We start from the raw sequence: 14,650 nt of genomic DNA, 5'->3' as shown, positions 1-14,650 counted from the left end.
GCTAGAAATAGATATAACATTCATGATTTAATATCATGCCATCTGCTTTAGACCTCTCTCTTGCCTTTTCTACTTCCCTTCAGCCACAACCCAAGACCACCGAACTTCGCCTGGCATGCTGGCCATTTTACCCTCTCGGCCAAGACCTCTTTCCTCTTCCTGAGGCATTATGATCTGCCACCATCAGAAAGAGTCTCAACATCTGTTGTAGAACCTTCTTCATAGGAAGATACTAGAAACCCTAGCTAGTAGCTTCTGGAGAAATGAAATAGTTTATGGTTCCTACAGACCCCGACACTGTGCCAATACTCAGCAGAGGCCCAAACCCCACTGACCACTTGCCTTGGATCCCAGGCTGACCACCACTCTGCTCCACACCTCTCCACAGTGAACAGCTGAGAGCCTGATCTTGCTCCTCAACATCAGAGCATCACAAGAGAGACCCACAGAAGGTCTCTCTCTGAAGCAGCCCAGCCTAAAGCAATGCCCCCACTTTTGCATGTGACCTTGGGCAAGCCTTCCTCCTGCCTCCTGCCTCCTGCCTGCTACCACATGACAGTTCAGGATGGGAGAGCTGGCATTTCATCATCATCATTAATCATTTCCTTCAAGCATGGGAGGGATCTGAACAAAGCACATGTCCTCCCCTGGACGATTAGATATTCTCATTACAGGGATAACACAGATTTACAAAGTTACAGGACCAAATAAGATTAGTGTCTGGAGCAAGAACTGATAAAGTTCTGAGGATTTCACAAAAGAATCCCCTGGAAGGAGGTTAATCTGGGCAGTTTTTAAATCTACTCTTAGTAGAAATCAGAAAAGACATCATGGGAGGAACCAGACATTGAAAGATGGTGATGCCTTAGACAAAGCAAGAGAAGAGGACTGGTAGTCAAAGAAAAGTAAGTACCCTGTGAGCAGTGAAAAGAACAGACCCCAGCCAACTACAGCCAGAAAGGTGATTAAGAAGGCAGAGCGCAAGTCTGGCACATCTGGGGCCATGGGACCAACCCCTAGCACACCACATATGCCAGAGCCATGCTTTCATTTCTTTCTCTGACAGAGAATTGAGAGGGGAGGGGAGGTAGAGAACAAGAGAGACACCTGTATCTCTGCTTTACTGCTTGTGAAGTTCTCCCCCCTCTCCCCACAAGAGGTGACAGGGGGCTTGAACCCAGGTCCACATACATGGTAAGGCCTGCTCTCTACCAGGTTTACCAGCACCCAGCCCCAGGTGCTATTTTTCTATTTTTAATGCCATGCCAAGGCCTCATACACCATAGCTGAGCAGCCTCCATGGGCTCACTTCTTTCATTCTTTATGAGAGAGAGAGAGAGAGGAGGGACCACAGCACCACCCCTCCATCTAAGAACTCCTCAGTGCTGTCCATGGTGCTCACAAATGGTGTCAGGGCTTAACCCAAGGACCCCTTGATGGCCTCACACTAGAGCTGGGTTTATCAGTCAGTTACACACCGCACCCCCACAATCCCCAGGCCCCTTGAGCACTGACAGACTGGGACTCTGGCACCACCTGGGCTCTCCCTCTGTGCCATCCCTGCCCAAGTGGGCATAGACTTGTGGAATCCAAGTATCAGCCTGAGAAAAATACAATTAATCAGCTGAATTTGCATTCCAAAGCAAACTAAGATCAGGTTGACTTGTTTACTGTGCTGAGATTATCCATCCCTGTCATTCAGAGTTGAAGACACACACTGAATCCTAAATGCCTGGATCAGGCCTGCCTTTGTTGCTCCCACTGGGCCCAAACCAGAGCCCAAGAAAGCCTTCTTGTTAAGAGTGGCTGTTCTGTTCTCTGATCTTGCAGCTGGAGATCTGCTGCATTCAGAAAAGCCCAGGCCTCTGGTCACGGCGCACAAGGACAAAGGTCAGGGCCATGGCTGGTGGCAGGTTTCTGCCCCTGGGCAAGTGCCAGAGACAAACACAGGCACTCTTTCTAGCATGCCTGCTCTAAAGAGAAGCAGGAAGTTGAGTTTCCAGGTGCTCTAAGCTCAAACCTGACCATAATCCTTATCTGCTGTGTGGCCTAGAACAAGTTGCTTTACTACCCTGGGCTTTCAGGTCCTCACTTATAAAACTGGAAGGAAACAAAAATAAACCAAATGAAAAATAGTCTCTTTAAAGGGTTCTTGTGAGGATTAGAAATAATATATGTAAAATGCCTAACACAAAGCAGTCTCAATACATGACAGATAATATCATTAATCTGATTATTGTTATTACCAGGCTGTGACAGGTGCTACAAGGGCCCTGGGGAGAATGAGATGAAGGAGATATGATGGTGCGCTCGCTTGTGGCTGATAGACAGATACTACCACCTACACGTAAGATGGAAGGAAGTGCTCCAGTGGCCAGACCAGGAGTAAGGTGGCCTGATATCTGCTCATGAGAAAAAAAACCCTGAGAGCCAAAGTTACAGGAGAGAGAGGAAGTCAGGAATCAATAAGGAAAGGAAAGCATGGGAGGGAGAGAGCTCAGCAAGCAGAGCATAGGACTTTCACATCTGAGTCTCTCAGTTCCACTTCTAGACCTGCATTTGAGTGCTAATACGCCTCTCCCCCAACCCTGTCAACACTATCCCTTGTATTTTTTACATCATAAAACTAAAAATTAGAACTAAAGGAAAAACTATTTAAAACAACAATAATAACAACGATAAACAACAAGGACAAAAGAAAGGGGAAAAAATAGTCTCCAGGAGCAGTGGATTCGTAGTGCAGGCACCGAGTCCCAGCAATAACCCTGGAGGCAATAAACAAACAAACAAATATAAAAAAGGAGAAGAAATGAGGCCAGCCAGGCAGAAGAGGATAGAAGATGAAAAGAAAATACATTTGAAGAGCCATGGAAGAGGGACTGGGTGGTGGCACACCTGGTTGATCGCACATGTGACAATGCATAAGGACCCGGGTTCAAGCCCCCAGTCCCCACCTGCAGGGAGAAAGCTTTGCGAGTGGTAAAGCAATGTTGCAGGTCCCTCTCTATCGCTCCCTCTTTTTCTCCCCCTTACTTCTCGATTTCTGGCTGTCTCTATCCAATAAATAAAATAAAGATAATAAAAAAGTTAAAAAAAAAAAGCCATGGAAGACTGGAACAGTGGAGACAGACAGGAAGATGGATGAAAGGGATGGCTTTTCAGAAAGAACTCCTCAGGCCAGATGCCCCTTCACCCACACAGGAAGCCCAGTGCACTTTATCCCAACCCATACATGAGATGGTCTGCAGCCAGGAGCTCCATGCTGGTCCAGGCTTGTCTCCAGAGCCCAGTAGATACATGAGGCAGCATCTGAGTGGGGTCTAAACTGCCTCACTGGGGCTCCAACCGGATCACCAAGATGCTGGCAAGGGGCATGCTGGGAAATTCCCACAAGGAGCAAGCATCAATATAATCAGTTCTGGTGGAAATTAAAAGCTATTAGGAACAGGGCCGGATTTATCTTTATATCCAATAACATGCATTGTAATGGTGATTGTGCAGATGGGAAATTAAACCACATCTCGGCTTCAATGGAGGCCTTAATTTTAATTTATGTTTATGCAAAGCCCCTTGGCCTCCTACCTCCATCTGACTGCTCACTTTACACCCAAGTTCTTAGCAGAGGGGAAGGGTAGGAGTCTGCCTGTGACTTATACAGTCATCTTTAAATAGCCCAGGGCAGAGGACAGGAGACAGCTCAGTAAGCAGAGCACATACCTTACTATGCATGAGACCCCGGGTTCAATCCCCAGCACTACATGGGAACACCATGGACAGCACCAGGGGGAGTTCCATGGATGGAGAAGCAGTGCTTTGGTGTCTCTCCTATCTCTGACTTTCTCCTCTAAATATATAAAAGTAAATGAACAGGGACTAAGATAACCAGCCTAAGGGACATGAAAGAGGGGAGGGAAGAGTGGAGGGCTGGGGTACAGGTAGTTCTGGGCAAAGGTAGCAGTTTGGGGTGTCTTTGCAGCTGCTACCCCAGGCAAAGCACAGTCATAAAGCTACTTGTTTCAGTGGGCATCTCTAGGATTCTTACCCAAGGCAGCTGGTAAGACGAACCCACCTCACAAAGCCTGCTTAGGCCCTGAGTCTTTAATTCCTCCCACACACCTGCCCCCCAGAGGGCCATGGAAGGTCAGGCTCCTCATTCCCAAGGGCCTCCACCCAGCCTAGCAGGCCCACCTCCACTGCACCTGCTCTCTCCTGGGACTCCAAGGGGCCTACACCCACTGCCAGCCCCTCCTCCCGATCTCCAGCACCTGCTCCTGCTGGGCCTGTGGGTTTTGGAGGATCCCAGCCCAGCCTGCAGATCCAAAGATCAAAGGCAACACAGCTCTCCCTGCTCCAGAGCTGATCCCAAGTGCCAGGGCAGGTCACAGTGGCATCTCAGTCCTCCAGTAGCCTCAAGACAGTTTAGCCATTAACTCTCTCACACCTGCAACAAGCTGCCATTCAACTTCCCAACCCCCCCCCCCCATATATATACTGGAAAGAGTATGAATATGAAGGGCAGTGAACCCTATTTTTATAAAGAAAAAAAGCAATTTGCATACATTTATTGCAATCAACAATTAAACATTTTCTACAAGTAAAGCATGCTGTTTAAGCTCCAGGTCTTCAGATCCTGGAGATAGGAAAACATCATTCTATCTGGGTCTTGAGGATTCCTCCTGGGGGGTGTGTGCAGCTATAGAAGGACTTGGAGTGATTGTGGATGGGGCGATAGGGAGGGCAAGGCAGGAACCATCTTCAAGGCTAGAGAAACAGAAAGAGTGTTCTAGGGAACCAAAGTGCAACAGAGGCCCTGCAGATTAGCATCAAGCCCACTTCCCTGATAATTATGCCCTTCGGGGCCCAGGCCCAGTCTTGACATCAAAGCCAGCCCTGCAGCACCAAGTACAAGACGCCTGGGGCAGCTCCCGCCTCCAGCTACAGCTCAGGCCATTAGCCTTCCTCCTTCCTCCTCCTCCCACTGGATGGGGCTTCTGACCACCGGCCAACCACACTGATGCTGCACCAATGCCTCTGTCCAGAATTCTCCTCACCATCCAATCCTGCCCCCACCAGACACTCGCGAGCATTTACCTGCATTTGTAAGGTGGTATACAAGGAAGTATAGATGAAACCACCCAGTTTCCACCCTTGGGAAACTGAGTCAAGAGGGAGACATAGGCCTTGGAGAAACACACACACAGCAACAGGGAACAGCAGCATAAAGAGAAGCTTGGCAAGTCATTTTACCTAAGAATAATCATAGCCTGCCATCTTCACACATTTTCCATAAATTGGCTCTTTTCATTCTTACTTGAAGCCTATGATGTTAGTCAATCACCACTCCCATTTTATTACAGCTGGGAGAACTGAGGCACCAGTAGAGGCTGAGGCATAGCATATGATTTGCCTGGCTAGAGTGACCGGTTGAGTTTCAAGTCTTAGCCGGCTGACACTAGAGTCTAGGCTCTTAATTACAACATTGGCTTTTTGCCCTTCCTGAGGTCAAGGCCCTCTGGACCTGCCACACACATGGAATGGACCCCTGGGCCCAGAAAAACACTTTTGTGGATGTATTTGAACTACATGGGGAGACATTTCTGTGTGGGATTCAGTGCACAGGCTGAAAAGACAGACTTGGGGTGAAGTCCCTGCCCTCTGCTTAAAAGATGTATGGTCCGGAAGAAAAGACTTTACTACTTTAAGCCTCAGTTTCCTCTTTTATAAAGTGGGGAAGACATTCTCGTGGACTTGTAAGAATGAGATCATACAGGAATATAGTAAGCACTCATATTTATTTATTTATTTATTTATTTATTTATTTATTTATTTATTTTTGCCTCCAGGGTTATCACTGGGGCTGAGTGCCTGCACTATGAATCCACTGCTCCTGGAAGCCACAGTTTCCATTTTATTGGCTAGGACAGAGAGAAACTGAGAGAGGAGGGGAAGATAAAGAGGGAGAGAGAAAGAGAGACACTTGGAGACCTGCTTTTGAATACCAACTGCTTGTGATGCTTGTGATGCAACCCCCTTCCCTGCAGGTGGGAAACTGGGGGGCTCAAACTGAGAAGCACTCACATTTATTATTGGTTTTTGTTGTTGTTAATCTGTTTGTTATTGCTAGGACCTCACCAGTCAGTCCCCCCCCCCTTTTCTTTCAGACACAAAGAAATAGAGATAGAGAAGTAAAGATATTATAGTGTTGAAGTGCTCCAGTGCACTGGGGGCTGAGCTTGAACCTGGGAAGCACACATGACAAAGCAAATGCACTGTCCAAGTGAGTTATCTTTCCAGACATCATCATCAGTAAAACCCCAAGTCCATAGTGGGCTGGGCGGTAGTGCAGCAGGCCAAGTGCACATGGCGCAAAGCACAAGGACTGTCTCAATGATCCTGGTTCAAGTCCTTGGCTCCCCACCTGCAGAGGACATTGCTTTGCAAGCAGTGAAGCAGGTCTGCAGCTGTCTATCTTTCTTCCCCATCTCTCTCAATTTCTTTCTGTCCTATCCAATGATAATAATAACACCAACAGAATGGGGGGAAATGGCTGCTGGAGCAGTGGATTCGAAGTGCAGGCACTGAGCCTCAGCGATAACCCTGGAGGCACACACACAAAAAAAAAACTAAAAAAAAAAAAAATAACCCTAAGTCTATAAAACTAAAGCATATCAGAAATACCACATTTATGTACTGTCTTTAAATTACCTTCAATTTGGTACTGCTGAACAGGCTGCATAGCCATCTCCATTGTTCTGAGATCTTTCCCCAAAGCTCTGCCGAGTCTCTAAAGCAATCTGGTCCACACTAGCCCCTTCTCCTTCCTGAACAATCCCTTTGGGACTTGGGCCAAGCACTCCAGAGTTCCTCCAGGAACTGTGGCCTCACCCCCTGTCACTATGGAGTCACACAATACCACCCCTATGGGATGAACCCCTTCCTCTAGCCACATCTATGAGCAGTCTACAATGCCAACCATTTTTCTGACTTTCTTTTGTCTCATTTGTTCCTTGTCCTCAGAGTGTCTCCTTCCCAGTCAGAATATCAACCATTAGTCATTTCTACTAACTGGTGGTTTTACAAAAGGCAAAAAGAGCAGCTGCCTTCAAGTGGCTTTAGATTCTCATCACCCTCAGAGCTCAGAGGCCAGGGGGTTTGGTGACCTGGCCACCTACTTGGAACTGAGCGAAGGAGGGAGTACCAAAGGCAAAACACAAATTAACATCTCTAAAAAAGTATCATGCCATACTTACTATAACTATGCCAGCAGTGGCCCTTCTCCCAGTTACAATGGCACCACCTAAGAAGCCTGATGCTTAGGCTCTGCTCCTGTGGTACTGATCAGGGTTCGGATCAAACACTGGTAAGTTCTTCAAAGAGGGTGCTAGGGAAGTAAGCTTCTAACAAGACTAAGGATTCCTGCTCAACAGGTTTCATGCATAGTCATCAGTCTCCCCCAAACAAGGAAATCATGAGCCAATAGAATGGACTCACATGACCAGAGGTGACACTGCAACACTGGAGGCTGCTCAGAGGGCCCCTCTGCCTTAGGGACAGGAAGCCTAGGCCTCTGGCAGAAAAAGGAAGAAATCAACAGTGCCTCTGATATATGCTAGGATAGAAAGAGTAGGTAAGACCAGCGGAAACCATGCCCATAGTTTGTAACTCAAGGCCTTGGAGTACTTTGAAGGCCTCTCTGGGGACTCCCAGACCTGTTACCCTGCTAAGAAAAGAACCTGGTATAGGGAAAAGGAAGCATTGGGAGAGGAAATGCATGGTGACCTTTTCTCTAGTGACAGCCCACATAAGACAGTGTTCCCAATCTAGACCACAAGCCTAAGTGTGCGGTAAGCTGCTCCATCTAGACTTGAGTTAGTACACTTTACCACTTGCAGAGAGGCAGGATCAACTAGTGACCAGTTCTCAGAGTCTACCTCCATCATTAAGTGCCCCCCACAATCATATTAACTTTGTATGCTGAAGAATCACCAGAACAGTGAGGTGTCCCTCGTCAGAAGCAACTTCATAATTAGCTCAACAACCAACTCCAGCACCTCTGCTCCATTGCCTTCCAACTGCCAGTCTGTGGCACTTACCTGGGATGATGGAGACTGTGTCTTTTTCCCAGGACACAACGCTAACATATTCCTGCACTGATGAGGGGATGAGGCACTTGAAGACGGCCACGTTGCCACGCATTGACCTTTGATCCTCCACCCGGACGGTGTAGGGTTCCCTGAAAACTGCAGAGATGGGTATGGTGTTATAAGGCTTGGTTGGGACAGGATGAAGAGAAGCCAGTATAACTCCTTCAGCACTCAAGATCTTACCCCTCTCACCTCTTGTCCCACTCCTACTTACCAAGCCCAAAAGCTCCTGCCCTGTTTTCTTTCTCATCTTGTTTTTTAATGCAACATCGTGAAATGATCCCAGGACTTTGAGCATGTGTCACTGCTGACTAGCTACACAATACCTCCTTTACTCTTTTCCCTTTTTATTTTAGAGAGAGAAAAGACACCACAACATCGCTCTCCCATGCATGGTAATCTCATGTGAAACTAGAACTTGAACATATATCCTTGTTCTGCCCTGTGAGCTATCTCTCAGTCCCTGCTTGATCTTATTCCTGCCTAAGCAACTCGTTCTATTAGATTATAAATCCAGCTCCTAACCAAGTTAGTGTGTAAGTGCTCTGAAGGCAAGCATCTTAGTCCTGCACTGTATAATATTAACACAGGAAGTACAGGTACTGAGGCAAATGCCGGGTGGGGCAGTGGTACACCTGATTCAGCAAGGACTCAGGTTCAAGCTTCCACCTCCCACCTGAAGGGGGGACAGTTCACCAGTGGTGAAGGTCTGTAGGTGTCTATCTCTTCTCTCTTCCTTTTTATACCCCCCTCAATTTCTCTCTGTCCTATAAGTAAAACAGAAGAGAAAAACGGCAGCCATGAGTGGTGGATTCACTGTGCAGGTGCTGAGTCCCAGCGATAACCCCAGTGGCAAAAAAAAAAAAAAAAAGAGGAAATTATACTGGAATTCCTCTTCAGAAACTATGTTTAATCTCCAACATCAATCCTGGGCCTGGGATGTCAATGAATTGGAGCAAGGCAACAAAAGTTTTCCCAGATTAAAAACTGTCAGGGGGACCAGGAGGTGGTTCACTCAAATAGAGCACACACGTCATCCACGCAAAGACCTAGGTTCGAGTCCTGGTCTCTGCAAGGGATTGCCTACAGGGAAGAAGCTTCACAAACATCGGCAGTAACTCTCTGTCTCTCAGCCTTTCTCTACACACACACACACACACACACACACACACACACACACACACACACAATCATAGCTGCCAGGGCGGCAGAGTCCAGCCAGCACCAAGCGCAAGCAATAACCTTGGTGGCACATAAAAAGTAATAATAGGGGCCAGGAGGTGGCACACCTGGTTGAGCGCACGTTACAGGGCGCAAGGACCCAGGTTCCAGTCCCCTGGCCCCCACCTGCAGGAGGAAAGCTTCACAAGTGGTGAAGCAGGGCTGCAGGTGTCTCTCTGTCTCTCTCCCTGTCTATCACCCCCTTCCCTCTCAATTTCTGGCTGTGTCTATCCAATAAATAAATAAAGATTTAAAAAATATATATATTTTAAAAAGTAATAATAAGGGTTTGGGTGGTGGCACAGCACACATGGCACTAAGCATAAAGACTGGCTTAAGGATCCTGATTTGAGTTCCCGGCTCCCAACCTGCACGGGGCGTCGCTTCATAGATGGTGAAGCAGGTCTGCGGGTGTCTTTCTCTCCCCCTCCCTGTCTCTCTCGGTTTCTCTCTGTCCTACCCAACAATAACAACAACAAAAAATGAGGGAAAAAATGGCTGCCAGGTGCAGCAGACTCGTAGTGCAGGCACCAAGCCTCAGCGATAAACTAGATGAAAAAAGAAAAATGTTAATAATTTATTATTTTATTTTCCCTTTTGTTGCCCTTGCTGTATTTTTATTGTTGTTGTAGTTATGATTGTTGTTGCTGATGTCGTCGTTGTTAGATAGGACTGAGAGAAATGGAGAGAGGAGGGGAAGACAGAGAGGGGGAGAGAAAGATAGACACCTGCAGACCTGCTTCACCACCTGTGAAGGGACTCTCCTACAGGTGGGGAGTCGGGGTCTCGAACCGGTATCCTTGAGATGGCCCTTGTGCTTCGCGCAGCTTGCGCTTAACCGTTGTGCTACCGCCCAATTCCCAATAATTAAATTTTTTAAAAAGCATGACACGTGGTGGAGCAACGGATTTCTGTGTCATTTCAACGTAAAAAGCAGTCTAGGGGGTAAAAAAGAGTTGAAGAGCGAACTTTCTGAAAGGTGGTTTGTGAGGACTGCGGGAGACCTTGTTTAAAATTAGGACTGTCTCTGAAACAGTGGAACCCCAGAGCCATAAGTTTCCAGCATTTACGCAAGGAAAGCAGCCCCCACCCCAAGCCACACACACACAGCCCGGGGCCTGCGCCCACCGCCTCAGCGCCGGACTCGACCACAGCTATGATGCGGGGTGGTCTCGGGCGCCATTACCTGCGGTCACCTCTTCCTCGCCCTCCTGTTTTGCCCCCCAGAGGCTCACTGCTTCCTTGCAGCCCTCCCGCGCCAGCAGAGTTGGGGTGCCCTGGCCCCTCAGCAGCTACCCCCGGCAGCAGCAGCGCTGCGCACTGCCTGCGTGCAAGCTACTGCGTGGTTGTCCCGGGCAACGCACGAGGCTCACAGCCCCGCCCCCTCCCTCCCACAGCACTGCACAGCCCGCCCCTCAGGCCTCGTCCAGAGCCTCCTAATTGGCTGTTTCCACTCGGGTCAGTCCAGCTAGCCTCCCCAGCCTTGCTCCTCTCCCCTTCAGTCCAGTGGGGCTGTGGTGAGAGGAGAGAGGCCTTGCTCTCTGTCTGGGACCCTCGTCTGCCCTCAGTGGCTTCGGTCGGGCCCTGCCTGTTGATGTGGGGAGAGCACAATGGAAACTAAGGGCAGAGGATCCTTAAGGGAGGCAGAACCCAAAGGGATGGATGGAGTGTGGGCCTGTGCCCCACCCACTGCCCCAGGAGCCAGAGGTCGGTGCATCAATCAAGCAGGCTCTGCCCCCTCCTCTGAACCACTGTGTGGACAGAGATGTGCACTCATTAACCTCTTGGGACCTGTTTCCTAGTTTGTCAAAGGAAGTGAATAATAATATATGTAATATATTATTTTAAAATACTAAATTTTATATAATATTAATACATAATTGATAAATGCAAAAGGATATAATAATATTTAATACTGGAGTGTACTTCTTGCTGTGCATGAAGCTCCAGGTTTAAGCCTCAACAACATGTGGGAGCTCCATGGGTGGTGGAGCAATGCTGTGGTCTCTCTCTCTCACATGCGCTCTTTCTCTCAAAATTAAAAAAAAAAAAGGGGGGGGAGTCAGGTAGTAGCGCAGCGGGTTAAGCGCATGTGGCGCCAAGCGCAAGGACCAGTGTAAGGATCCCAGTTCGAGGCCCGGTTCCCCACCTGCAAGGAGTCGCTTCACAAGAGGTGAGGCAGGTCTGCAGGTGTCTTATCTCTTCCCCTCCTCTCTCCATTTCTCTCTGTCCTATCTAACAATGCCAACATCAATAACAACAACAATAACTACAACAACAATAAAAAAACAAGGGCAACAAAAGGGAAAATAAATAAATATAAAAAATATTTTTAAAAATTAAAAAAATGATAAAAAGAAATGGGACTAGGAGGGTGCAGGGCAGTGGCATATCTGGCTAAATGCACATATCACCATGCCCAACGGCCAGAATTTGAGCCTCCAGTCCCCACCTGCAGGGGGGAAACTACATGTGTCTTGAAGCAGGTCTGCAGGTGTCTCTCTGTCTCTTCTCTCCCCTCAATTTCTCTCTGTCAAAAAGGCAAAGAAAGAAAGAAAGAAAAAGGGGGGAAATGGCCAATGGGAGCAGTGGATTCATAATGCAGTTACCAAGCCCCAGCGATAACATTAGTGCAAAAAAAAAAGAAAAAGAAAAGAGAAGAAAACTTGGGAAATAGTTCAGTAATATCACATATGCATGATGCCCTGGGGTCTTTCCCCTATGGTGCATAAAGAGTAAACACAAGGGGCCAGGTGGCGGAACTTTTGGTTGAGCACACACATTACAATGCATAAGGACCCGGGTTCAAGTCCCTAGTTCCCACTTGCAAGGGAGAAGCTTCATAAGTGGTAAAGCAGTGTTGCAGATGTCTTTCTGTCTCTCTCTGTCTACCTCCCCCTTCTCTCTGTATCTAAAATAAGTGAAATATATTTTAATAAGATAAATAAAAATAATCATGACAGTGTGTAAGGAGGCTTGGCATATACAGAACTCTGCAACAAATTATGTCTTTTTTTAAATTTTTAACTTTATTTAATTTGATAGGACAGAGAGAGATTGAGAAGTAAGGGGGATAGAGAAGGAGAAAGAGACACCTGCAACACTGCTTTACCCCTGCAGGTAACATGTTCACTTAACCAGGTATGCCACTACCCAGCCTCAAAGTTCTGTCTTTATAGCTATATTCAATGATCAACTAGCTTTGTGCCCTCGGCAAGTGACTTAGCTGCTCTTTGTCTAAGTCTCCTCCTTTGTAAGAACTGAACTGGGTTGTTACGAAAACTGCATCCCACTCTTTGGATGGGCATGTAATGCAGGTCACTTCCTCCCAGTCTAGTCCTCCAGGCCATGGAGGCCACAGCTGGGCTCCAAATCCTGGCCTCCAGGACTTCTGACTCAGTACCTGGTGCTGTATTCCAAGAGCAGTGCAATGGATCACATTCTCAAAAAGAGCTTCCATAGGTAGTACCAGGGGAGATACCTGAGCTTGGCCCTGGGCTCTAAAAGCTCATATTGTGCTCCCCAAAATAACAAATGTGGTGAAGACTAACTCTACGAGTCACACCCTCTATACCCTAGCGACCAGGACATTGTGCATGTGAATGTTCCTCTGTGGCAGAATGACCCAAGAAGTCACTAGGCAAGTTGAAAGGCTGTACCCAGAACACCTGTAAATTGTCAGAAAAGATAGTGCACCTGGTGTCTTTCTAGTGGTGCCTTTCTCATGGCTCTGCCCACCAAGCTCTTCTAAGAACCTCACTCCCCAGACTCCAGCACCCTAATCACTGCTAGCTGCTTACATATGGCAGAGCTGCAGGACTGCCCAGGTCAGAGAAACAGGTGGCAGCTATTCCCTGACCCAGCCCAGAGGGGCAGACTCCCTAATTTCTTTATTTTATTTTAGGGTTCTGGTGCTCTCCTTGGTTTCTGCTTTTCTCTCTTTATTAAATACATATATTCTTTTTTTAAAAAAATATTTGTTTATAGGATAGAGACATAAGTCAATAGGAAGGGGGAGAAAGAGAGGGAGAGAAGCTCAAGAAGCTTCTCCCCTGCAAGTGAGGACTGGGGGCTTGAACCTAGGTCTGTGCACATTGTAATGTGTGTATTCTACCAGGTGTGCCACCACCAGAGTTTCCGTAAAGAGACCACTTGAGAAATCAGCAAGTGACTCACCTGGCAGAGTGTATATGTCACTATAAGTGAGAACAGAGTTTCTTAGGCCACTACCTGGGAGCACCTGCATGGGGGAATTCATGAGTGGTGGAATAGTCCTGGTGTCTCTCCTTCTGTCTTCTCTTCTCTACCCTTTCTGGTTCTCATCCTCTATCTAAAGGAAAATGGGAAAAAAATGGCTATGCAAATTGTGGAATAGTGTGGGCATTAAGCACTAATAATAACCCTGGTGGCAAAAATAAATAAATAAATCACATAAGAAACAATCCATTATTTCCAGCAACTTTTCCAAGAACTTAAATCCTTCACTGTTGAACATCTTCCACTACAAATTCTACCTGAATGACTGTTCTAAAGGATGTATCATCTTCAAACGTCTCCCAACAATGGACTTGACAAATAACATGCAGTGAGTTCACATAAGAGAGATTCCCAGCCATGAGAATGCACACCTCCAAGTATGCACAGCAGCTGGGGTAAAATCCGCAGCATAACGGTAGGCAAGATGCTCCAGAGAAGACATCCCATGGAGCTCCATTAATAGAATGTAGAACAATCAGGAAACACCCATATTGTCAGAAGTCAGGACTATGGCTTCCATGAGCTGAGCTGTGACTAAAAAAAGCATGAGGGGGCTGCCAGGGTGTTGATAGTATACATCTTGATCTGGATACTAGCTAAACCTTGTGAAAATGTATTGAACTCTCTACTTAATAGTATGAGAAATTCTCTTAAAATAGTATGTTCCAATGAAGTCTTTTGAAAAGGAGAATAGAAAGGAGGAAGAAGGAAGAGAAGGAGAGAAAGAAGGAAGAGGAGAAGGAAGCTCATTAAATGTTTTCTGTGAGTCAAGAACTGAAACTTTATTTCTTTTTTTTTTTATTTACTGCTGCCAGGGCTCTCTGGGGCTCAGTGCCTGTATGATGAATCCACTGCTCCTAACAGCTACTGAGAGGATGGGGGAGATCAAGAGGGAGACAGACACCTGCTTCACTGCTTCCTCGGTAGTGGGGATTTGAACATGTATCCCTGCACGTGGTAATGTGTGCACTCAGCTAGGTGTGCCACCACTTGGCTCCCCAAAACTTTTTTTTGCCTCCAGGATTATT

At 47.1% G+C, this 14,650-nt stretch overlaps 1 protein-coding gene across 3 annotated transcripts in view; it reads right to left on the bottom strand.

Annotated features, from left to right (window-relative positions):
• The window catches only part of DSCAML1 (DS cell adhesion molecule like 1), a 309,373-nt gene that overhangs the window by 277,291 nt on the left and 17,432 nt on the right, over window positions 1-14,650 (bottom strand). For 2 of the 3 annotated variants that reach the window (XM_007522968.3, XM_060179994.1), the window contains exon 3: window positions 8,094-8,240. In XM_007522968.3, coding sequence (XP_007523030.2) covers window positions 8,094-8,240 — 147 coding nt within the window. Of the gene's footprint in view, window positions 1-8,093; window positions 8,241-10,551; window positions 10,621-14,650 lie in introns of those variants that run through there. The other variant, XM_060179995.1, reaches the window with a different exon arrangement.

The sequence above is a fragment of the Erinaceus europaeus genome, chromosome 20, assembly GCF_950295315.1.
Source record: "Erinaceus europaeus chromosome 20, mEriEur2.1, whole genome shotgun sequence".
Lineage (NCBI taxonomy): Eukaryota > Metazoa > Chordata > Mammalia > Eulipotyphla > Erinaceidae > Erinaceus > Erinaceus europaeus.
Note: the sequence above shows the minus strand (reverse complement) of the source record. Positions and strands in the feature narration are given on the sequence as shown.